Raw genomic sequence first — 23,720 nt, 5'->3', positions numbered from 1 at the left:
CAGCTTTTACCCAAGGACATGGTAAAGTCTTTGTGTTTATGTGAATATGTATGTGGACTGAGAGCACCCGGAAGTGGACACAGGTGGTACTGCCGTGGCAACAAAATCCTAACTTTCAGAAGAGCTGTTCTAGGGCGGTCCATGGCTTACAGACTCACTGGACATTACCGTAGATTCCAGCGTATAAGACAACTTTTTAACCCCGGAAAAGAGGTTAAAAAGTCAGGGGTCGTCTTATACACCGGGTAGCAGCAGCAGCGGGCAGCGGACTCAGTTCCGCGCTGGGCGGCTTTCTCCTGACATGGAGCTGCCCGGCATATTAGGCGACTGGGCTTATAAGACAAATCCCCAAATTGCAGCTGCCAATTTGGGGGATCATCTAATATGCCCAGTCGCCTAATACACTGGAATCTACGGTATATGTAAGTTACTAGCAACTCCAATAGTCTAGTAAATCCACAGTAGCAATGGTAGCTCTTCTTGACACAGTAAGTCTGTATGCTAGTGAATTAGTAGTACAGTGGTACCTCAGGTTACAAACACCTCCGGTTACAGACTCTGCTAACCCGGAAGTAGTACTACGGGTTAAGAAGTTTACCTCAGGATGAGAACAGAAATCGCATGCTGGCGTTGCGGTGGCAGCAGGAGGCTCCATTAGCTAAAGTGGTACCTTAGGTTAAGAACAGTTTCAGGTTAAGAACGGACCTCTGGAATGAATTAAGTTCGTAACCAGAGGTACCACTGTAAGGCTACTCATCTAGCTGATTAATAGCAGCTCTGCTTTATGTATAACACCCAGTAAGTTGTTAAGATAAGGTACTAGTCTAGTAAACAGTAAGTAACAGCAGCGGCTGTCCAATAGGAAGTTTAATAGATAAAACAAGAGCTGAAAAACAAAACTAATGGGAGATGTTGCAGTGTAGAGTCAGCCATGACAACCCCACTACTTCTCAGCTAGCCAGAATCCTGTTGGTCCTCCTTGTGCTATTTTGGGGTATTCTGCCTGAGAATTACCATATTTTTCGCTCTATAAGACGCACCAGACCACAAGACGCACCTAGTTTTTGGAGGAGGTAAACAAGAAAAAAAATATTCTGAATCCCAGAAGCCAGAACAGCAAGAGGGATCGCTATGCAGCGAAAGCAGCAATCCCTCTTGCTGTTCTGGCTTCTGGGATAGCTGCGCAGCCTGCATTCGCTCCATAAGACGCACACACATTTCCCCTTACTTTTTAGGAGGGGAAAAGTGAGTCTTATAGAGCACAAAATATGGTATTTCCCTGAATATTTTATGCTTTTACAATCCTTGGGGTTCTCCCCACAAAACCCCCACCTGTGAATCCTTCCTCTTGGGCATGGATGATGCTGTGCATTGGTTCCCCCCCCCCCTTTTGGCTACAATGACACTCACAGCCTGAGCACCCAAAAATATCCAGGGTGTGGTTTTCAAGAAGCCAGCAGCAGCCTTTTTCGCTGCTCTGCCAGCATGCCCTCTGGGTTCCTCACAGCGACCACTCACCCTCCTGGTGGAAAAGCTGCAGGATGGCAGACTCCTGAGGGTTAAAGAAAAGGGTTGCCATGTCGTTGTAAGTGTCGTTTGGGCAGAAGAATGTCTTAATGCTGGAATTCACTTCATCAGATGAAGAATCCTAACCCGTAACAAGACAGCAACAGTTAAAAATAAAATAAAATAGGATGAATTAATATGTTTAATGCGGAATTGGAAAGAAAGAAAGATGTTAAGTGATTAAGTTAATTTTATAAGAGTATTGGTTTTGGAAAACCGTTAAAATGATATACACTGAAATTCAACCAGGGGGTTATGAGGAAGTCACTTAACAATGTTACTAAGTTTGGTTTTATTATGGTTGAGATTTATGTTTGTTTGTTTGGGAAAAATTTTTGGAAAATCAATAAAAAAAATTGGGGGGAAAATAAAAATAAAAACAAAAATAAAATAAAAAAGGAACGGCACTCACACACTGAGCATCGGTAGTAGAGGGACCAAGGGATGTGCACTTAAAACTAAGGGCAGAGGAATGTGTTCATTGCTATCATTTTTACCCCTCTCTTCAAGGAAAGGGCCTGCGGCTCTCGCTCTTACCTGCAGGCCGAAAGAGCTGTTGCCCCCGTGGTTGGTGGAAGACAGCGGCCGGCATTCCCCTAGAACCATGGAAGCGACAAACACCACAAGGGTGGTCGTTAGACACACCAGCAGGCTCTCCAAGACTCTGCAAGCGAGAAGAGGCAAGAGAAGCGTGCAAGGGAATTCGGTGGCTCAGAACCGCTCGCTGCTGCCGCCCTTCCTTCCACACTGCTGCCGCCCACCACCGATCCCACCCTGGGGATGCCACAGAAATCCCCGCAACAGGTTGTCCCAAGGTAGTCCAGGAGAGGGGAAATGGGAGATGTAGTTCCAAACATCTGGAGGACACCAGATGTGGCTCCCTAGGCCTTCCTATCTGGCCCTTGGGAGACCCTCCCTAGGCTACGCCCCCCGACCACTGACCCTGCATCACATCCAATATGTGTCAAGGCTCCCAACCCTGACCCCCTTCTTCACTAACAGTCTGGCAAACACACGCACACAGCAGCAGCAGCAGCAGCAGAACAAGAAGACGACAATGACAGGCAGGGTAAAGGGGGCAGGTACCTGACCAGCTTGGGCTTGGGGTGGACGTTCCGCATGCGGTACTTCGCAAGCCTCTTGTTGATGCAGTTGAAGGTAGCCCCGAGGAGGCCGCCCAAGATCCCCATCAGGATGAAGAAGCCCAAGTCGACGGCCGTCCACAGGTGGCATTTTTTGTCAGATTCCGGGCACTAGAGGGAGTGGAGTCGAAAGGAAGGGAAACAGGTGAGTCAACGGGGAGAAAATGAGGCAGGTGTGGCCGTTTCATTTTATGCTTCAAGGAGGGGGGGAAATCAAGAAGCAGGGGCACAGTGAAAAAAGAGGACGCAACCTCTTTTTGGGGCTAAAGGGATGGGTTTTCCACTCCATGTCACTTTCACAAGCGCTTGCTTGTTAACCATGTCATGTTATGTTAAAGCCTCACTCTGGGTTGCTAGTAAGTTATGCTCATTTCTTTCCTGCAGAGGCTAGTGACAGCCTGTGCTTTATGTACTGACATGCTGTTAATTTTCATGGCCACTTTTAATAACTGCACTGTTTCTAATAAGAACCTAACTTTATAAAATACCTAGGGGTAAACATAACAGCAAAAAATCTAAGTCTATTTAAGGATAATTATGAAAAGTGTTGGGCAGAAATCAAGAGAGACTTAGATAGTTGGACAAAATTGAAACTTTCTTTGTTAGGCCGAATTGCTGCTATCAAGATGAATGTATTGCCAAAGATGTTGTTTTTGTTTCAAACACTTCAGGTTTTGGACAGGACGGAGTGCTTTCAGAAGTGGCAGAGAGATATTTCTAAATTTGTCTGGCAGGGCAAAAAGCCCAGAATTAAGTTTAAGATATTAACTGATGCGAAAGAAAGAGGGGGCTTTGCCCTGCCAGATTTAAAGTTGTACTATGAGGCCGCAGCGTTCTGCTGGCTAAAAGACTGGCTACTTCTTGAGGACACTGACATGTTGGATCTGGAAGGGTTTAACAATACTTTTGGATGGCATGCATATTTATGGTATGACAAGGTTAAAGCAAATAAGGCCTTTAAGAACCATATTGTCAGAAAATCACTGTTTAATGTCTGGACAAAATATAAAGACTTGTTGGAAAATAAAACTCCAAGGTGGCTTTCACCTTTGGAAGCTAAGGCCCGAAAAAGACCCAATATGGAGGCTAAATGGCCAAAATATTGGGAAATACTAGAAAAAGATGGAGACAACTGGAAATTGCAGAGTTTGGAGAAAATGAAGGATAAAGTGCGAGACTGGTTACATTACGCTCAGATTAAAGAAGTCTTTAAAAATGACAAGAAACTAGGGTTCCAGGTGGAGAAATCGAAACTAGAAACAGAACTGTTAGAACCAAAGTCTAAGGTACTTTCAAGGATGTATAACTTGCTGTTAAAATGGAATACACAAGATGAAATGGTTAAATCGGCTATGATAAGGTGGGCGCAGGACATTGGGTACAATATCATGTTTGAGGACTGGGAAAGGTTGTGGAGTACTGGGTTGAACTTTACTGCATGCAATGCCTTGAAAGAAAATGTAATGAAAATGATATATAGATGGTATATGACCCCAGTCAAACTTGCAAAAATATATCACCTGCCTGATAATAAGTGTTGGAAATGTAAAGAGAGTGAAGGAACATTCTTCCACCTCTGGTGGACCTGCCCTAAAGTGAAGGCGTTCTGGGGAATGATTTATAATGAACTGAAAAAGGTATTTAAGTATACCTTCACAAAGAAACCAGAGGCCTTTCTTTTGGGTATTGTCGGCCAAGGGGTGGCAAAGAAGGACTGGACATTTTTTATGTATGCAACAACAGCAGCAAGGATACTACTTGCAAAGCACTGGAAAGCTCAAGATCTACCCACACTGGAAGAATGGCAGATGCAACTGATAGACTATATGGAACTGGCCGAGATGACCGGCAGAATTTGTGACCTGGGAGAAGAGAAGATGGAGGAGGACTGGAAGAAATTTAAGAATTATTTACAAAAACATTGTAATTTGAGTGAATGTTAAGCAGGATGCTAGATCATAAATATTTGAGCACCACTAAATTAGATGATTTAAGATAATAAGTGAGATTGAGAAAATATAAACCTTTTTGAGAATTATAAGATTATAAATATACAGATGGGACATAAGAATGCAAATAAGATAATAAATTGCTGGCAAAAAGTTACAACGATGAAAGTGGGAGCGGGAGATGTGAGGAAGTCCAAAGAAAATGTGAAATTATGTTAAGATATATGTTATACTGTTTATTATATTTATTTTTATTGTAAACCCCAATAAATATTTTTTTTTTTTAAAAAAGAACCTAACTTTAAAGCCCTAAACGGCCTCAGCCCTGTATACCCGAAGGAGCATCTTCACCCCCATCGTTCAGCCTGGACACTGAGGTCCAGCACCGAGGGCCTTCTGGTGGTTCCCTCCCTGTGAGAAGCGAGGTTACAGGGAACCAGGTAGAGGGCCTTCTCGGCAGCGGCGCCTGCCCTGTGGAACACCCTCCCATCAGATGTCAAGGAAATACACAACTATCTGATTTTTAGAAGACATCTGAAGGCAGCCCTGTTTAGGGAAGTTCTTAATGTTTGACGTTTTATTGTGTTTTTAATATTCTGTTGGGAGCCGCCCAGAGTGGCTGGGGAAACCTAGCCAGATGTGTGTGTTGAATGGTCTCTTTAAATTTGAAGGTTCATTATTGTTCCACAAGATGTGTATTTCTTTAAAGGCCAGAGCAAATAACATGACCTAGTTTTACAGCTGTGAAGAAGTATAGCAGGTGCTGTTAGGTTATGTTTATTAATCTGTTGGGTATGGTATATAAAGAGCAGCATGTAGCTCTCTCAGTACCCTGGTGAATGGGTCATGCTTACTGATATACTGTAATTTAGTGTAAAAGGAGTTTTTGTTTTTGTTATTAAAACCTAGCAAAAGTTACTTTTGCGTTTCTTGAAATGTGTGGTCTCCCCAGCACGCTTTCTGCAGCGCAACTAATCTGCAAATAGCCAACAGGATGAGGTATAAATAATAAAATTGTTGTTGTTGTTGTTGTTAAGGACCCTCTGGAGCCAGCCAGTGGCCCATCTAGTCTAGCATCCTGCTCTCACACTGGCCAATCAGGTGTCCACAAACAGGACACGAGAGCAAGCATACTCTCCCCTCCTGTGGTTTCCAGCAACTGGTCTTCAGGACCATGACTGCCTCCAATCATGGTGGCAGAGCACAGAAATCATGGCTAGTAGCTATTGATAGCCTTCTCCTCCATGAATTTCTCTAATCCTCTTTCAAAGCTGCCCAAGTCGGTGACCATCACTGCCTCCTGCAGGAGTGAGATCCATAGTTTAACTATGTGCTGTGTGAAGGGCTTTTGTTTATCTGTTACAGATCTTCCATTGGATACTGAAGTGAGGGACATGAGGCAGGAGTTGATAATGCAGGTGAGCTGCGCACAGGTGAGCTGCAAGCAAGCTGCCGGCCAGCTCTGTGGAAGCTCCTTTTATTGACACAATATGCAAACCCAGGCAGATACATTTTGGGCTGTGACCTTTACACATCTTCCAGTCCCAAGATCGTGGGCTGGTACAAAGTTATTTTGGCACCTGTTTCCACCGCATCATTTTCCCCTTGTTCAGTGTATGACGAAGGAGACAAAGGTCACAGACGGGACACGGCAGACTACTGAGATCGCAAAAGGTTAGACAGAGGGCAAGATGTTCCGGCAGCTGTGGCTTTATCTATGAGGGGGAGTGTGCCCCACACCCCAAGGTCATGCGTGCAAGCAACTGAGGCCGCCCGCGGGTGGGGAGTGTGCTCCACACCCAGCGATCATTCCTACAGGATACCCATGAGGTCTAATGTTACAAGGGGAAAAAACCTTCCTTGCTCCAATTTCTCCGTGCCACGTATCGTTTTATGTCAAGCGATACCTACCTTGAATTCCCCAAAATTCAGCAATCCCGGGAGCTGGAAGGAACCCCAACTTCCAAACTGGATCCCGGAGCGGAAGAAGTTCAGAGTGAAGGTGGCAGACATAGAACAAAAGAGCTGGGGAAGGAGAGAGAGAGAGAAGGTGGCATTTGAAAAGGGGTGGTGCCCTATACCCTGAGGTCTCAGGGCAGATCACAGAAAAGATCACAGCATACATAATCAGAATAAAAACGACAATCTAATAACCCCCCTCCAAAAAAGCCACAACATTTTTAAAGGGAATAGGATGTCAATCAAGTCAACTAAAGGCTTGGTTAAAAAGGAACGTTTTTGCCTGGCACATAAAGGTGTATAATGAAGGTGCCATGTGAACTTCCCTGGGGAGAGCATTCCACAGACAGGGAGCCACTGCAGAGAAGGCCCCGTTCTCGTGTTGCCACCCTCTGGCCCTCTTGAGGAGGAGGCACGTGAAGGAGGGCCTCAGAAGGTGATCTCAGGGTTCAGGTAGGTTCATATGAAAAGAGGCGGTCCTTGAGGTATTGCGGTCCTGAGCCGTTTAAGGCTTTATAGATCAAAACCAGCACTTTGAACTGGGCCTGGAAACTAATTTGTAGCTAGTGCACTCAGACCAGGATTGGTGTAATATGCTCAAACCATCTTGCTCCGGTGAGCAACCTGGCCACTGAATTCTGCACCAGCTGAAGTTTCCGAACCATCTTCAGAGACAGCCCTACCTAAAAGATTTGGTATAGTCTTCCTCCCAGAGACTCATTTTCAGTACAAACTCATTTTTCAACCAGTAACTTGTGATAAATCATCCCTTTAGGGCCTCACCACTTTCCACGTCAGGCCCTGGTTCCAGAAGGACGAGCCCTCTTCGAGGCTGAAGAGTGTGCCACCAATTGGGGCCCCAAAGGCTGCGGCCACCCCAGCAGCAGCTCCAGCAGACACAAAATCCCTCTTGTCCCTAGGAAAAGAGGAAAATTGGGGGAGAAATTGGGAGATGTTTTGATTGGTTTCCAATCACACTTCAATGTTGCAGGAACGCACGCCAGAAGTAGGATATAAACGTTGTCATTAGTGAAATGCATTATCCCACAACTTTTTATGTGTTAGTGGAGAATGCTCTGTCATGGAATTGTAGTGAAAAAGGTAATAGAAAGGTAAGCACTTGTATAAAGTCGCCAGAGTCTCGCATTCCATTTAAAGCTTTCACACACTTAGTGAGCTTTTCTTAGATGTTTCTTAACAAAAGAGGCTGGGGCAGGGACAGGGAACCTTTTTGGCTCGGGGGGACGGGATCCATCACCTCACATCATAGTGAAATCAGGGAGCAGTGTGCTTTGAAGCCCCAATCGTTGGGACTTCAAAGTGCAGCGTGGGGGCTCTAGAAATCTGGAAGTTCAAAGAGCAGAGCAAGGCTGTTTGCAAAAGGGCTTTCAAGCAGCCCCATGGTGTGCTTTGGGCTGCAGGTGCCTGTTTGCAGCTGGGGAACAGGCAATGCACAGCCAAGCTGTGCAGGATTTAACCCACATTTGTCAGCTGATGAATGCGCGTTAGACCCAACTTCTTTGACTGTGAGCGCCAGTTCCCATGAGCATGTAAGAATTGCTCTCTCCTTTAAATGTGAATCAGGTTTTCTCCAGAAACTAGCCAGTGATTCACCATCAGTACACCCACTTTCCTCCTTGCCCAAGCGTGGCATAAACCACAGGTATGCACCTCTTAAGATAGAACATTTGAAATCACCACCACCACATCCCCACCATGATTTGGTAATGTACCTATCGCTGCGAAAATAGGGAAAGTTGAACTGGATCTTCCTCAAAGAGATGCTCTGGAACTGGGCAGAGAAAGAGAGAAAGAACAACTCAGAAGCTGAACAATACGGATACAAACACACACAATTACTGTAGACCGTGCTCTGCATATAAACAGTGATCCCCTTTGAGGACACACACACAAATCACAGTAAATGAACTAGGAAGAGAGCTCAGGTCCTTAGAGGCAAGCACAAATTCATGAGACAGAATTCTAAGAACAGAGTTCCACTTCTTGGAATCTTGAAAAGGGTCAAGTCTCTAAGTTCTCACAAGAGACTTGAAAGCCTGCAGGGAATCCCTGTTGCAAGCTCAGAAATGGGCACAGACTGACCACCTGTATGGGCATTCTATCCGGAAGATATTTGTAATTTCGATGCATTTAGTGATCTGACATGGTCATCTCTTCCTGCCCGTTTACTTCCTGCCTTTGTTTACTTCCCCTCTCTATCTCGTTAAAGTTCTTTGATGGCTGATAGCAGCCTTTAATGTATAATCTGGTGGAAGGAAGAAGTGATAATGCAGGGTACCTTCTGACCTTCTTTAATGTTAGGGATGCTCTGGTTATCTCCCGCTTGGACTACTGCAATGCGCTCTATGTGGGGCTACCTTTGAAGGTGACCCAGAAACTACAATTAATCCAGAATGCGGCAGCCAGACTGGTGACTGGGAGCGGCCGCCGTGACCATATAACACCGGTCTTAAAAGACCTACACTGGCTCCCAGTACGTTTCCGAGCACAATTCAAAGTGTTGGTGCTGACCTTTAAAGCCCTAAACGGCCTCGGCCCAGTATACCTGAAGGAGAGTCTCCACCCCCATCGTTCTGCCCGGACACTGAGGTCCAGCGCCGAGGGCCTTCTGCCGGTTCCCTCGCTACGAGAAGCCAAGTTACAGGGAACCAGGCAGAGGGCCTTCTCGGTTGTGGCAGCCGCCCTGTGGAACGCCCTCTCACCAGTTGTCAAAGAGAAAAATAACTACCCAACTTTTAGAAGACATCTAAAGGCAGCCCTGTTTAGGGAAGCTTTTAATGTTTAATAAGTTATTGTATTTTAGTGTTTTGTTGGAAGCCGCCCAGAGAGGCTGGAGGGACCCAGCCAGATGGGTGGGGTACAAATAATAAATTAATATTATTATATATTATTATTGTTGTTGTTGTTGTTTGGAGGACCGTGCAGTATTGGAAGAGGGGGCTGGCTAATAAATAATCTGCACTAGCTAGTCGGGCAAGGCACGTAGGCTAACAAGTTAGTATCTATAAATGGGATGGTTTGGGGGCATAGTTCTTTGTGAAGCTTGTGTACGAACTCATAGCCAGAGGATTACCTGGGAGTCACTTCACCACTTCTTGAGGGCTTCCCAGTGGCAGATCAAAGTGCTTGCTTGGTAATGTATATAATGCTTGCTGTTCAGAATAAAATCTTTAATCTTCTCACTCACTTGTGTTTGTATTGCTTCTGAATCTCATTAAATGAGCCACCTGGCATTTGGCAAGACACCACCTCTGCTGGCACTCACCTGAGGCAGACCGGCTCCTACCACAGCACCGCTGTGGATCATGGGACCCTCCTTCCCTACAAAGAGACCTGGGGAAAAAAAGACAGGTAGGTGAGTTCTCTATAAAAGCCAAGATCTGGGAGCTGGAAGGATAAGAGACAGCATAAAAAGTGTCATGCAGGTGGGAGCAGAATCCCACAGGGGACAGGTCCCCTCTTACCTCCAGCGACACTGAAGAGCACCCCCAGAGCTTTGCACACCAGAGTCCGGAGGCGAACAATCCCAGGGACCTTCACTCCGTTCAAGTAGCATTTGATCTCCGGAATCCCAGAACCAGCAGCCACAGGCTGAAAGGAGAAGGACTACAGGTCAGGAGCAGAGCACATGCTTTGCATGTAGAAGGTCCCAGGCTCGATCCCTGGGAGCAACCTCCAGGTAAGGCTGGGGGTAACCCTTGCCGAAATCCCTAGAGTGCCAGTGTAGAGAACAAAGAGCTAGGTAGACCAGTGGTCTGACTCAGTATGATGAGCTTCCTAGGTTTCTATTTAAATCAGCCCTCTGTTCAGAATCATGAGGACTAGGATCTTGGGTTTTCTTTAGGGGAAGGACCAAAGCTCAGCCGCACATCACCTGCTTTGCACACAGAAGGGCCCAGATTTAAATCCAGGCTTTTTAAGGTAGGGCTGGGACAGAGAGCCCAGTCTGAAACCCTGGAGAATCGCTGCCAGTCAGGGAGCCAAGGCTGAACTGGATTGGACCACAGGAACCTCAGTATAAGATGGCTGCCTATATCCCGATGTATCTATATGTGGTTTTTTTCAAGTGTTATTGATTTTGGTTTGTTTGTCTTTTTAATGATGGTGGTTTTAGGCCTTGTTTGTTTTTAATTGGTTTGTGGATTTTAGCCAGGTTTCATTTTACCATTTTGTTGGCAAGCTCTTTGATCAAATGGCGTATTAATCTTCTAAATGAATAAGGCGGCGTAATGCTCGAGACCCAGGCAAAATATGGATTAAAGGAGGTTCATATGTCTGACCCACAAATGTACTTATAATGGCACAAGTGGTGTTCTTGAATCCTTTAGGAGCACAATTCAAAGTGTTGGTGCTCACCTTTAAATTCCTAAACGGCCTCAGCCCAGCATACCTGAAGGAGCATCTCCACCCCCATCGTTCAGCCCGGACACTGAGGTCCAGCTCCAAGGGCCTTCTGGCGGTTCCCTCCCTGCAAGAAGTGAGGTTACAGGAACCAGGCAGAGGGCCTTCTCAGTAGCGGCGCCCTCACTGTGGAACGCCCTCCCATCAGATGCCAAGGAGATAAAGAACTACACAACTTTTAGAAGACATCTGAAGGCAGTCCTGTTTAGGGAAGCTTTTAATGTTTGATGTTTTGTTATGCTTTTATATATGTTGGAAGCCGCCCAGAGTAGCTGTAGCAAACTAACCAGATAGACGGAATACAAATAAAATAATAGTAATAGTAATTCTGAAGACTAGGCTTGGCCCAAGACATGCCTCAATAGCTTTCCAGAGAAATGTGTTGGTTAAAAAGGTTGCTCAAATCCCTTAGTTTTAGTCCATGCTTATAGTTCAGGTGTAGGTAACCTCTGACCCTCCAGATGTTGCTGAACTACAACTCCCATCAGCCTCAGCAAATGTACCCAATGGCCAGGGATGATGGGAGTTGCCATTCAGCAATATCTAGAGGGCCAAATGCTCCCCATGCCTGCTCTGTAACTATCTGCCTGGTTGGCTAGGGTGAGCAAGAACAGATGGGAGGCAACCAGGCAAGAAACCTTTTCTTTTTTCTTTTTGCAAAGTAGAGAATGGAAAGTTCTTTCCCTTTTCCCAAAAATGACTTAACTCAGGTTCATGTGGGAAGACTGGCCTATAGAAAATTCTGCACACTGGAGAACTTTTCAGCCCAGCTGGCTGCCCCGTATTACCTGGATCAAGACGAGGAGGCTGGCCAGGAAGATGAAGGTCAGGTTAAAGCCGAGGAGCTCCAGCAGGGACACTGCAAGGCAGCCTTTCTCACTGCACTCCTCCACCGCTGCAGGGCGAGAGTCAAGGAAACGGACGCAGCCAGCCTGGGAAGACCTCTCTGCTTTATCCCAGCTGACCTATGCAACAAGAGTTCCTATTTATCGGCAAAGAACAACTGCTTCAACCTATGCTGCTTCAGGAACAGAGCCACAGAAATGGGCACGGCCAGCCTGCCCACATTACAGGGGCAAGGAACTTGTAAATCAGTCTGAGGGCCGCACTCCCTTCTGGGCAAGCTCCTAGGGGCCACATGCCGGGCGGGGCCAGAGGCAGAAGTCGGCTGAGCAACCAATGTGCATTTTACCTTTTTATGGTAGGCTGGTTTCTACACAGGACGCGGGTGGCACTGTGGGTTAAACCACAGAGCCTAGGACTTGCCTATCAGAAGGTTGGCGGTTCGAATCCCCGTGACAGGGTGAGCTCCCGTTGCTCGGTCCCTGCTCCTGCCAACCTAGCAGTTCGAGAGCACGTCAAAGTGCAAGTAGATAAATAGGTACCGCTCCAGCGGGAAAGTAAACGGCATTTCCGTGCGCTGCTCTGGTTCACCAGAAGCGGCTTAGTCATGCTGGCCACATGACCCGGAAGCTGTACGCTGGCTCCCTCGGCCAGTAAAGCGAGATGAGCGCCACAACCCCAGAGTTGGCCACGACTGGACCTAATGGTCAGGGGTCCCTTTACCCCACCTAGTTTCTACACACAATCTTGCGACACTTCTCTTTCCTCCATCCAGGCAAACCAGAAACATTATCAGGGTTCGAGGGCACAGAGGGACCTGGAAGGCCGAATATGGCCTCTGGGTCAGAGGTTCCCCAACTTCAAAACTCAATTGCTGCAGGGGCTTTCCTTGGGCTGGGGTGGAGGCTGCAGCTGGTGCAAAGTGCTGTGTGGGACAGACTTACCAGCATGTAACCTTAGTGCTCCAAAGTGTGCACCATCTCTCCACATGCTAGTGGGCAAGGTTAACGTTCCTTGCATTAATTTACAAGGCCCTCAGAAACTCATGTCCATGTGCCAGGGACCGTGCTGAGGAGGGCTGCTCTGAGGAGGAATGGTGGGAGCCTCCCCTCCCCCGATCAGGATCCTGAATCTTCCCAGGAGCAGAGAAGTAGTATAGATTTGGAACAGTGGTTTGCAGAGGGACATAGTTCAGAAGGCAGAAGCTGGGAAGTACTGGGTGGGGAACAGCTAGGAGAGGAAGAACTGGGAGAGAGAGAAAGAGTTAACAGACTCAATGTCGCTGGAAAGCGTCCAGCCGCTCAGCCCAGGGTCAAGGAGGGCAGATAAGGTGGCAGCGCAGAAAGCACAGCGGTTGCAAGATCAGGTTACAAGTTGTGGAAGTGAAGCGGGTGACTAGGGAGGAAGTGGGTGGAACCCTTAATTGGGAGCACCGCCATTCCTAGAAAATGGATTCTTTGTTCTCTCGCTGTGATCATTAAAGTTTCTAACTGGTAAGAAAGCTCCTTTCCTTTGTTCTGCTTTTTGTTCTTGTTGTTTAGTCGTTTAGTCGTGTCCGACTCTTCGTGACCACATGGACCAGAGCACGCCAGGCACTCCTGTCTTCCACTGCCTCCCGCAGTTTGGTCAAACTCATGCTGGTAGCTTTGAGAACACTATCCAACCATCTCGTCCTCTGTTGTCCCCTTCTCCTTGTGCCCTCCATCTTCCCAACATCAGGGTCTTTTCCAGGGAGTCTTCTCTTCTCGTGAGGTGGCCAAAGTATTGGAGCCTCAGCTTCAGGATCTGTCCTTCCAGTGAGCACTCAGGGCTGATTTCCTTAATAATGGATAGGTTTGATCTTCTTGCAGTCCATGGGACTCTCAAGAGTCTCCCCAGCACCATAATTCAATTCTTTGGCGATCAGCCCTCTTTATGGTCCAGCTCTCACTTCCATACATCACTACTGGGAAAACCATAGCTTTAACTATACGGACCTTTGTCGACAAGGTGATGTCTCTGCTTTCTGCTTTTTGTTCTGCTTATCTACTGCCAAAGGGTTAGGGGAAGGGGAAGGAAGCCAATTCCCTGAAGTCTGACACCAGGATACCTCAAGGACCGCCTGATCCTTATATCCCTGCTCACTCTTTGGGGGAGTCGCTGCCAGTGGTGCTCTACAGCTCATAGCCACCAAGAATCATGGGTTCAGTACTGTGGGCCCTATTTTATGGAAGTCCTTCCTAGCTGAGGTCAGACAGGCCCCGTCTCCCTGCTGAACTGCCAGCACCTAATAGAGACATTTTAATTCCATCATGCATTTTGATTTTGAGTTTGGTTTTACAGTCTTAACTCATTTTCATTTATCTGCACTGCTTTAAGAAATAAAATAAAATATTCTTTTAACACCGATTATCTCATTGGGTTACCCCAGCTTGGCAAACATGCAAGAAGCATCTCTAGGTGATCGTTACTCCTTCCCATCCTGAATCTAAGTGGCGTGGGCAGGTCAAATAAATCAAGTGTCTCAATCGAAGCCAGCGAGGCTTCTCAGACCAACTCTCAAAAATACTTCCTTGGGTTCTCCTGTTCAACCCAGCCACTGCCTCAATTAGAGAGACCACTGAAATGACAAAACCAAGGTGGATACAATTCTGCACGATGTGGAACTTGAGTCTGGAGAAGAGTCGTACAAAGAAGTCCACAAAGAGACCAACCTGTGAGAGGAGAAGAGGAGGAGGGGGTTAAGGAAAAGAAGACCAGCGCCATTACATTGCAGCAGAAAAGGGAAGGTTCTTCATTCTACTGGGGGCCGCATGGAAGTGTGGTATAGTGGTCAGAGTGCCAGCCTAGGACCTTGGAGGCCAGGGTTCAACCCTCAGCCATGAAGCTTGCTAAGTAATCTTAGGCCTGTCACCGTCTCTCTGCCTAACCTGCCTCAAAGGGTTGTTCTGAGAATAAAACAAGGAAAGAGGGGTGGAACCGTGTACATCACATTGAGATCCTTGGAGGAAATGCAAGATTTAATGCAATAATAGATTTAAAAAAATAAAAAATAAACAAACATGAGTGATGAGCAGGTCCAGAGTCAAAAAAATGGGCAAATCAATACGTGTATACTAGGATATGTTCAAGCCACACAAAAACCAGACGATTCTACTTTCCCCAAAGCATCCTGGGAGGTGTAGTTTGTTAAGGGTGCTGAGAATTATTCAGAGACCCCCTATTCCCCCTCACGGAGCTACAATTCCCAGAGCGATTTAACATATAACTCATCTTCCCCATGCCATGACATCATTATTAATAAAACAAACACAAAGCAATAACGCCCGTTGAAAATGTGTGTGATGGAGAAGAATCAGTCCCTCTCCCCATGGAACTCTGGGAATTGTAGTTCTGCCAGGGGGAAAGGGGTCCCTTAGCACCCTTAACAAATTTCAGTTCCCAGGATCCTTTAGGCGAAGCTGCGGCTGTTTAAAGTGGCATCCTAGTGCTTTAAATGTATAGTGTAGACAGGGTCTACTCTGTGGAGGACAAGCACGGGATATAACGGGTCTACTCTGAGTAGGACTAGCATTGCATCTGCCCTTCACCGGAGGAAGCAAACTAGCAAGGACCCTCACCATCCCAGTGCAGACTCCAATGGCAAAAACCACCATCCACTTCACCGCTTCATACCGCCAGCCTTTCTGCGAGAGAGGGGAAAAAAGACAGAGTTGGGAATCATGTGTCGTCACCAGTTCTCTGGGCTGAGCTACACACACACACACACACACACACACACCTCTTCCAAAGGATTGGGGTAAAAGCAGGGTGGATAAAAATCCATTATTTTTTTGATTTAAATCGGATTTTTAAAATAAAATGCTTTTGGAGGAAAAATCTTTCTAAAGATAGTTTTCTATTTACCGTATTTTTCGCTCTATAACACGCACCTGACCATAACACGCACATAGTTTTTAGAGGAGGAAAACAAGAAAAAAAAATATTCTAAAAGAAACAGTGGATGTATGATTTTTTTGGTTCATGCTGTGGCCACAGACGTGATCTGACGGTGAGTTTGGGGTAGCCCAATGCAAAAATCCTGAGGATCCATGTGGATCCATGCTTTGTAACCACGTTTTTGCACCACTGTGGCCCCAAGCAATAGTGGGTGCATGATTTTTTTGGTGCAAGCTGTAGCCATGGACATGCTATGTGATCTGATGGTGAATTTGGGTGACCCAGTGCAAAAATCCTGAGGATCCATGTAGATCCGTGCTTTGTAACCACGTTTTAAGGGGGGAGGGAAGGGAAAGCACTCAAGGGACAAGGAGCACGCGTGGGGTGTGTGGAGAAGGATGCTGCTAATAATGCAGAAGAGGGGTATAAGAGGAGAAGGCTCCTCTCCTCTCTCGCTTTGCTCCTTTAAAGCAAGCAGGCTCTCTGTCCCTCTCTCCTCCCCACTCAGCGGCTCTTCTCCCGCTTTGCTGTTTCAAAGCGAGCCACGGAGGAGGGAAGGAAGGGGAACCATGGATCCTCTGCTCATGACTGCAGCAGATCCCCCCGCCATCCGTAGGCATTCGCTCCATAACACGCACAGACATTTCCCCTTACTTTCTAGGAGGAAAAAAGTGAGTGTTATGGAGCAAAAAATACGGTAAGTTACATTATAGTCCAAAGACTATTCATCAGGAAATTTCCATCAGGAAATTTGGATTTGTTTTAAGTTTTTCATGTGTGCTAAAACTCACTCTAAGTGGGTCACTGCCTTGCCATGGCAAAGGGGCTTGAATAGCTCAGAGAAGCTATGAACTATGCCGAGCAGGGCACCCAAGATGAACAGGTCATAGTGGAGAGTTTTGACCAAACGTGATCCACCTGGAGGAGGAACCAGCAAGCCACTCCAGTATCCTTGCCAAGAAAACTCCATGGACAAAGACAACAGGCATATAAAAGTTATAGCTGGAAGATGAGCCCCTCAGGTCGGAAGGCATCCAACATGCTACTGGGGAAGAGCGGAGGGCAAGTACAAGTAGATCCAGAGCTGATGAAGCGGCTGGGCCAAAGCCGAAAGGACGCTCAGTTGTGGATATGCCTGGAAGCGAAAGGAAAGTCCAATGCTGTAAAGAAAAATATTGCATAGGAACCTGGAATGTAAGAACCATGAACCTGGGTAAGTTGGAGGTGGTCAAAAATGAGATGGCAAGAATAAATATTGACATCCTGGGCATCAGTGAACTAAAATGGACGGGAATGGGTGAATTCAGTTCGGATGACCATCATATCTACTACTGTGGGCAAGAAACCCGTAAAAGAAATGGAGTGGCCCTCATAGTCAACAAAAGAGTGGCGAAAGCTGTACTGGGATGCAATTTCAAAAATGATAGAATGATCTCAATACGAATCCAAGGCAGACCTTTTAACATCACAGTAATCCAAGTTTATGCACCAACTACTGGTGCTGAAGAAACTGAAATTGACCAATTCTATGAAGACTTATAATACCTTATAGAAGTGACACCAAAGAAGGATGTTCTTCTCATTATAGGGGATTGGTATGCTAAAGTAGGGAGTCAAGAGATAAAAGGAACAACTGGCAAGTTTGGCCTTGGAGATCAAAACGAAGCAGGGCAAAGGCTAATAGAGTTCTGTCAAGAGAACAAGCTGGTCATCATTTCCAACAACACAAGAGACAACTCTACACATAGACATCACCAGATGGGCAGCATCGAAATCAGATTGATTATATTCTCTGCAGCCAAAGATGGAGAAGCTCTATACAGTCAGCAAAAACAAGACCTGGAGCTGACTGTGGCTCAGATCATCAGCTTCTTATAGCAAAATTCAAGCTTAAACTGAAGAAAGTAGGAAAAACCACTGGGCCGGTAAGATACAATCTAAATCAAATCCCTTATGAATACACAGTGGAAGTGAGGAACAGATTTAAGGATTTAGATTTGGTGGACAGAGTGCCTGAAGAACTATGGATGGAGGCTCGCAACATTATACAGGAGGCAGCAACGAAAACCATCCCAATGAAAAGGAAATGCAAGAAAGCAAAGTGGCTGTCCAATGAGGCCTTACAAATAGCGGGGGAGAGAAGGCAAGCAAAATGCGAGGGAGATAGTGAAAGATACAGGAAATTGAATGCAGATTTCCAAAGAATAGCAAGGAGAGACAAGAAGGCCTTCTTAAACGAGCAATGCAAAGAAATAGAGGAAAACAATAGAATGGGAAGAACCAGAGATCTGTTCAAGAAAATTGGAGATATGAAAGGAACATTTCGTACAAAGATTACCATAATAAAGGACAAAAGTGGTAAGGACCTAACAGAAGCAGAAGACATCAAGAAGAGGTGGCAAGAATACACAGAGGAATTATACCAGAAAGATATAGATGTCTCATATACCCCAGGTAGTGTGGTTGCTGACCTTGAGCCAGACATCCTGGAGAGTGAAGTCAAATGGGCCTTAGAAAGCACTGCAAATAACAAGGCCAGTGGAAGTGATGGTATTCCAGCTGAACTATTTAAAATTTTAAAAGATGATGCTGTTAAGGTGCTACACTCAATATGCCAGCAAGTTTGGAAAACTCAGCAGTGGCCAGAAGATTGGAGAAGATCAGTCTACATCCCAATCCCAAAGAAGGGCAGTGCCAAAGAATGCTCCAACTACCACACAATTGCACTCATTTCACACGCTAGCAAGGTTATGCTTAAAATTCTACAAGGAAGGCTCAAGCAGTATGTGGACCGAGAACTCCCAGAAGTGCAAGCTGGATTTAGAAGAGGCAGAGGAACCAGAGACCAAATTGCAAACATGCGCTGGATTATGGAGAAAGCTAGAGAGTTCCAGAAAGACATCTACTTCTGCTTCATTGACTATGCAAAAGCCTTTGACTGTCTCGACCACGGCAAACTATGGCAAGTTCTTAAAGAAATGGGAGTGCCTGATCACCTCATCTGTCTCCTGAGAAATCTCTATGTGGGACAAGAAGCTAAAGCTAGAACTCGATATGGAACAACTGATTGGTTCAAAATTGGGAAAGGAGTACGAAAAGGCTGTATTTTGTCTCCCTGCTTATTTAACTTATATGCAGAACTCATCATGCGAAAGGCTGGGCTGGATGAATCCCAAACCGGAATTAAGATCGCCGGAAGAAATATCAACAACCTCAGATATGCAGATGACACAACCTTGATGGCAGAAAGTGAGGAGGAATTAAAGAACCTTTTAATGAGGGTGAAAGAGGAGAGCGCAAAATATGGTCTGAAGCTCAACATCAAAAAAACGAAGATCATGGCCACTGGTCACATCACCTCCTGGCAAATAGAAGGGGAAGAAATGGAGGCAGTGAAAGATTTTACTTTCTTGGGCTCCATGATCACTGCAGATGGTGACAGCAGCCTCAAAATTAAAAGACGCCTGCTACTTGGGAGACGGGCAATGACAGGCCTAGACAGCATCTTGAGAAGTAGAGACGTCACCTTGCCAACAAAGGTTCGTATAGTTATAGCTATGGTTTTCCCAGTAGTGATGTATGGAAGTGAGAGCTGGACCATAAAGAAGGCTGATCGCCGAAGAATTGATGCTTTTGAATTATGGTGCTGGAGGAGACTCTTGAGAGTCCCATGGACTGCAAGAAGATCAAACACATCCATTCTTAAGGAAATCAGCCCTGAGTGCTCACTGGAAGGACAGATCGTGAAGCTGAGGCTCCAGTACTTTGGCCACCTCATGAGAAGAGAAGACTCCCTGGAGAAGACCCTGATGTTGGAAAAGATGGAGGGCACAAGAAGAAGGGGATGACAGAGGATGAGATGGTTGGATAGTGTTTTCGAGGTTACCAGCATGAGTTTGACCAAACTGCGGGAGGCAGTGGAGGACAGAGGTGCCTGGCGTGCTCTGGTCCATGGGGTCACGAAGAGTCGGACATGACTAAACGACTAAACAACAAAGTTTTCTTTTTAAAAAAAATGTTTAACCACATCAGTTAACAAACATGGATACGTATACTATAATGTTATTGTTTTAGTTAAACTGTTTAAATTGTTATTAAGGAAATAATTATTTTTCTCCTTCCAACAAAGTACAGCAGAACAGTTGTCCAAATATAAACAGTTAACTTATTAAACCTCACAATAATTTCATAATTATCTGTCTACGTATTTCTAATAGTATAACCAAATCAGTTATTTTTGATGTAACTGTAAAAGCTACTCTGAAGATTTATTATTCCAAAAATGAAACCTCTACCTGGTTGTAAATGTTACGATTATACCAGCAAGAGTGAGTCTTTCTGTAAAAAAAATTGATTTCAATCAAGTCTTACTGACTAGTGATTTAAGTCGGTTTGATTTAAATCAAATCCACCCTGAGCAAAAGTCAGATCCAGTAGAATTATTCTGAGCGTTGAAAAGTCCACAGAGCTGAAAGAGGAAGTGGGAAAGAGTGTCATCCTTCCAAATTCCTCCTGCAACTCTATTGTACTCTTCAAGGAAGGAAAAGGTAATAGCCCTCGCTTCCTCATGACCAAGAAGGAAATGAATGGAGGATCTCTGTGGCTTTATGTGTAACTAAGGGGAGACCTCAACTACAGCAACAAGTACCATGCTGGGAAGTCCTAAAGCTAGCTGATCAAGACTAAAAGAGCAGAAACCGATTAGTCCCATGACTGTAACTTCCCTACACCATCTTACCTTGCTATCAAGGCTTTCCAGAACTTCCAAGTAGGGTTCGTTGATGCTACGATCATAGTCCAAACTCTGCAGGTGGGTGGGAGAGAAAGGCAAGCGCATTTGAACGCAACCCATAATACAGGAGAAAGAGAGCAAGAACTGCTACATTCACACTCACATTTTCGAAAAGAAATTTCTTACTCCAGACAGAAGTTGCCGGGAGGGAGAAGCTGTGGCCCTCCAGAGATCATTAGACTCTGGCCAATAGCCCCCATCCTGCGTTAAAGATAGTCAGGGGCAGTAAAGTCAAGCAATGGTCTAAGTTCAGAGAAGGGTTCAGAACTTAGCCAGGCCCCCTCTTTCTTTTTTCCTTCTGTAATGGAACTCCTATTTGGGGACTTCCCTGGCTTTTTTCTGGCCCACGTAGGACCAGTCTGAATAGTTGGCCTTGGTGAAGAGTTGACGTTTTCATCCCCAAAAAGTTTTGGATTTGAGTTTCTATTGAAATGAGGCTGCATTTTAATGTTGTATTTTAATCTTGTTTTTAAGTTGTTTCTTAATCAATTGTTTTATATCTGGTGTTCGCCGCCCTGAGCCCGGTCTTGGCTGAGGAGGGGAGGGCATAAATAAATTTTATTATTATTATATTACTGGAACAGGGTACAACTGCAATTACGTGGAGATTTCCAGGCACCAGTTTGGCAACCACAGTCTAAGAAGCTCTGCCTTAAAAGATAAAGGGACCCCTGACACGCTCATCTCGCTTTATTGGCCAAGGGAGCCGGCGTCCAGCTTCCGGGTCATGTGGCCAGCAGGACTAAGCCGCTTCTGGCGAACCAGAGCAGCGCACGGAAACACCGTTTACCTTCCTGCCGGAGCGGAACCTATTTATCTACTTGCACTTTGACGTGCTTTCAAACTGCTAGGTTGGCAGGAGCAGGGAGAGAGCAACGGGGTGATTCGAACCGCTGACCTTCTGATCAGCAAGTCCAAGGCTCTGTGGTTTAACCCACAGCGCCACCCGCGTCCCTAGCCTTAGTTCATGGTTAATCTCATTTCCATTTCCACTGTGTGCATTTCTCCTTCTTGCATCTTGGGACAAGTGAATTGTCGCAAGAGCAAGCTACAGTCAAGCAATGGAGTTGAGGTCATAGAACCATAAAATTGTCGTGTTGGAAGGGACCCGGAGGGTCATCCAGTCCAACCCCCTGGCAAACAGACATCCAGTTGTGGCAAGTGTAACCTAGATTTAAGGTGCTGTTTGGCTTATATATCCAACATTTGTGGATGCACACATACCCTTCACAGGAGCCTATGCTTCTTAACCCCCACTCATCTGTTTCTTTTAATTGCCCATTGATAAAACCGTCACTGCTCACCTCATAGTCCTTACGTGGGAGAATCTCGTCATCTTCTTCCTCAGTTTCTCCAAGGATAGTCTGGGAAACAAATCAGAAGTCTCAGAAGTGAATGAGTGAAATTTATTACAGTCCCAGACCAGATTCACATACCGTACTAAGCAAACATCAAACACAACACAATCAAGTTTGAATTAATAATCAAATACGACAATAAACAATACTAATATGACAAGTCATTAGAAATGTGGTTTAGGTCTTAGTCTCTAAAATATTATCTAGAGTTTGCATCTGAGGCCTTAGTCTTTGTAACAGCACAGCTTGTTCCCTGAGTTTTATGGCAGCCGTGCAAAATTTGGCCACCCTTAGCGTGATCTCTGGATCCTTATCCTCTATTAGGAATTTCAAGCAATGAGGTTCAGACCCACTTGGAATTTTCTGTTTAACAGGGGTGATAAAGACCAAGTATATATCCTCATAAAAACAACATCGTAGTAAGATATGAGAGACGGTTTCCACCTCTATCAGGCCGCAGGGGCAGATTCGCTCCGCGTATGGTTTACCCACATATCTGCCCTGTAATAAGACAGGTGGCAGCACGTTGAATCTAGTGAGGGTGAACAACCATCTGTATTTAGATATTTGTAATTTTGTCAGATATATTGTGGGTAAAACCTCTCCCATTGTCTTGGATTGCTGGGTGCTTATTCATCTCACTCACATGACACTGAAATTCTACTTCCCAGATTTGTTGGCGAATTGTTGCTCTGGATTTCTCATATCCTGTGGCTAACAGTGCCTGTGGCAAAAACCCCAGCTTTTCATATAATGTAGCTTTCCATTTTGATTGATAGGGATCCAGTAGGGTTAAGGGTACTAAGTCTCAGAAGTAAATGGAAGCCAAGTTGATCCACAACAATTCTTTTTCAAAGCATTGTTGTTTGATACTGGGCTAATCCAGTGGTCCCCAACTTTTGGGAACCTGGAAGGTACGTTGGAAAAATTTGTTGTGGGTACCCATTTCACAGAAGGAAAACTGAGTAATATTCAGAACTTGCTGCCCCAAACAGGCAAACCACCTGCAGTCTCGAACTCCCCCAAAACGGACAAAAAAAAAAACACCAGGAAACACTTTCCACAACCCCTGTGGTGTAATGGTTAAGAACTAGGTCCTAAGAGACCAGGGTTCAAATTCCCACTCAGGCATGACGCTTACTGGGAGACCTTGGGCCAGTCACCGCCTCTCAGCCTAACCACGATAACCATAAATAAACCATACCCTGCAAAACGCCTCAGTTTAAGAACAAAATAAAATAGGGAGATCAATATGCAACAAGGAGACAATAAAATGCAACCTCTTAGCCACACACCTCTTAGCCTCTACACACACATATACCGGTACATAGAAAATTATTAATTAAATTTATTAGTTGCTTTTTGTCATGACAATTCAAAGTGACTTACAATATTTTAAGCAAACATATAAATTAAAACCAGCATTTATTTATTTTTTAAAGGAGCTAATATATGGAACAGCTAATATATTTTGACAAACAGGTGGTATCCAGAAACTTTGGACTACAACTCCCATCAGTCCTGGACAGCATTTGTAGCCCCAAACATCTGGAGGGCACATGGTGGTACACTAAACTAGCTTCTATGGTCTGTGCTAGTGTAGAAAGACCTAAATTGCTTGGGACTCAAGTACGGTACTTAGAGGAGCAGATCTCTCCCAGTATCAACTGTGTGTCCAAAACACATTGCATTGCCAACAGACATCACCATTAACTCACACAGCTTGCAAACCAACGCTCACCACTCATTTTCAGGCTGCCCAGAAAATTCT

The 23,720-nt window shown here is 45.4% G+C and overlaps 1 protein-coding gene across 1 annotated transcript in view; it reads right to left on the bottom strand.

Annotated features, from left to right (window-relative positions):
* CLCN6 (chloride voltage-gated channel 6) overlaps positions 1-23,720 on the bottom strand; it is a 43,999-nt gene that overhangs the window by 18,660 nt on the left and 1,619 nt on the right. The window contains exons 2-14 of the mRNA XM_081017344.1: positions 21,896-21,955; positions 20,538-20,603; positions 15,481-15,546; positions 14,508-14,574; positions 11,827-11,933; positions 10,102-10,228; positions 9,903-9,970; positions 8,350-8,408; positions 7,400-7,532; positions 6,569-6,682; positions 2,653-2,819; positions 2,104-2,230; positions 1,519-1,648 (exon numbers count right to left, since the gene is read on the bottom strand). Of these exons, the coding sequence (XP_080873470.1) occupies positions 1,519-1,648; positions 2,104-2,230; positions 2,653-2,819; positions 6,569-6,682; positions 7,400-7,532; positions 8,350-8,408; positions 9,903-9,970; positions 10,102-10,228; positions 11,827-11,933; positions 14,508-14,574; positions 15,481-15,546; positions 20,538-20,603; positions 21,896-21,955 (1,291 nt within the window). The remainder of the gene's footprint in view (positions 1-1,518; positions 1,649-2,103; positions 2,231-2,652; positions 2,820-6,568; positions 6,683-7,399; positions 7,533-8,349; positions 8,409-9,902; positions 9,971-10,101; positions 10,229-11,826; positions 11,934-14,507; positions 14,575-15,480; positions 15,547-20,537; positions 20,604-21,895; positions 21,956-23,720) is intronic.

The sequence above is a fragment of the Podarcis pityusensis genome (assembly GCF_964106645.2).
Source record: "Podarcis pityusensis genome assembly, chromosome: 8".
Lineage (NCBI taxonomy): Eukaryota > Metazoa > Chordata > Lepidosauria > Squamata > Lacertidae > Podarcis > Podarcis pityusensis.
Note: the sequence above shows the minus strand (reverse complement) of the source record. Positions and strands in the feature narration are given on the sequence as shown.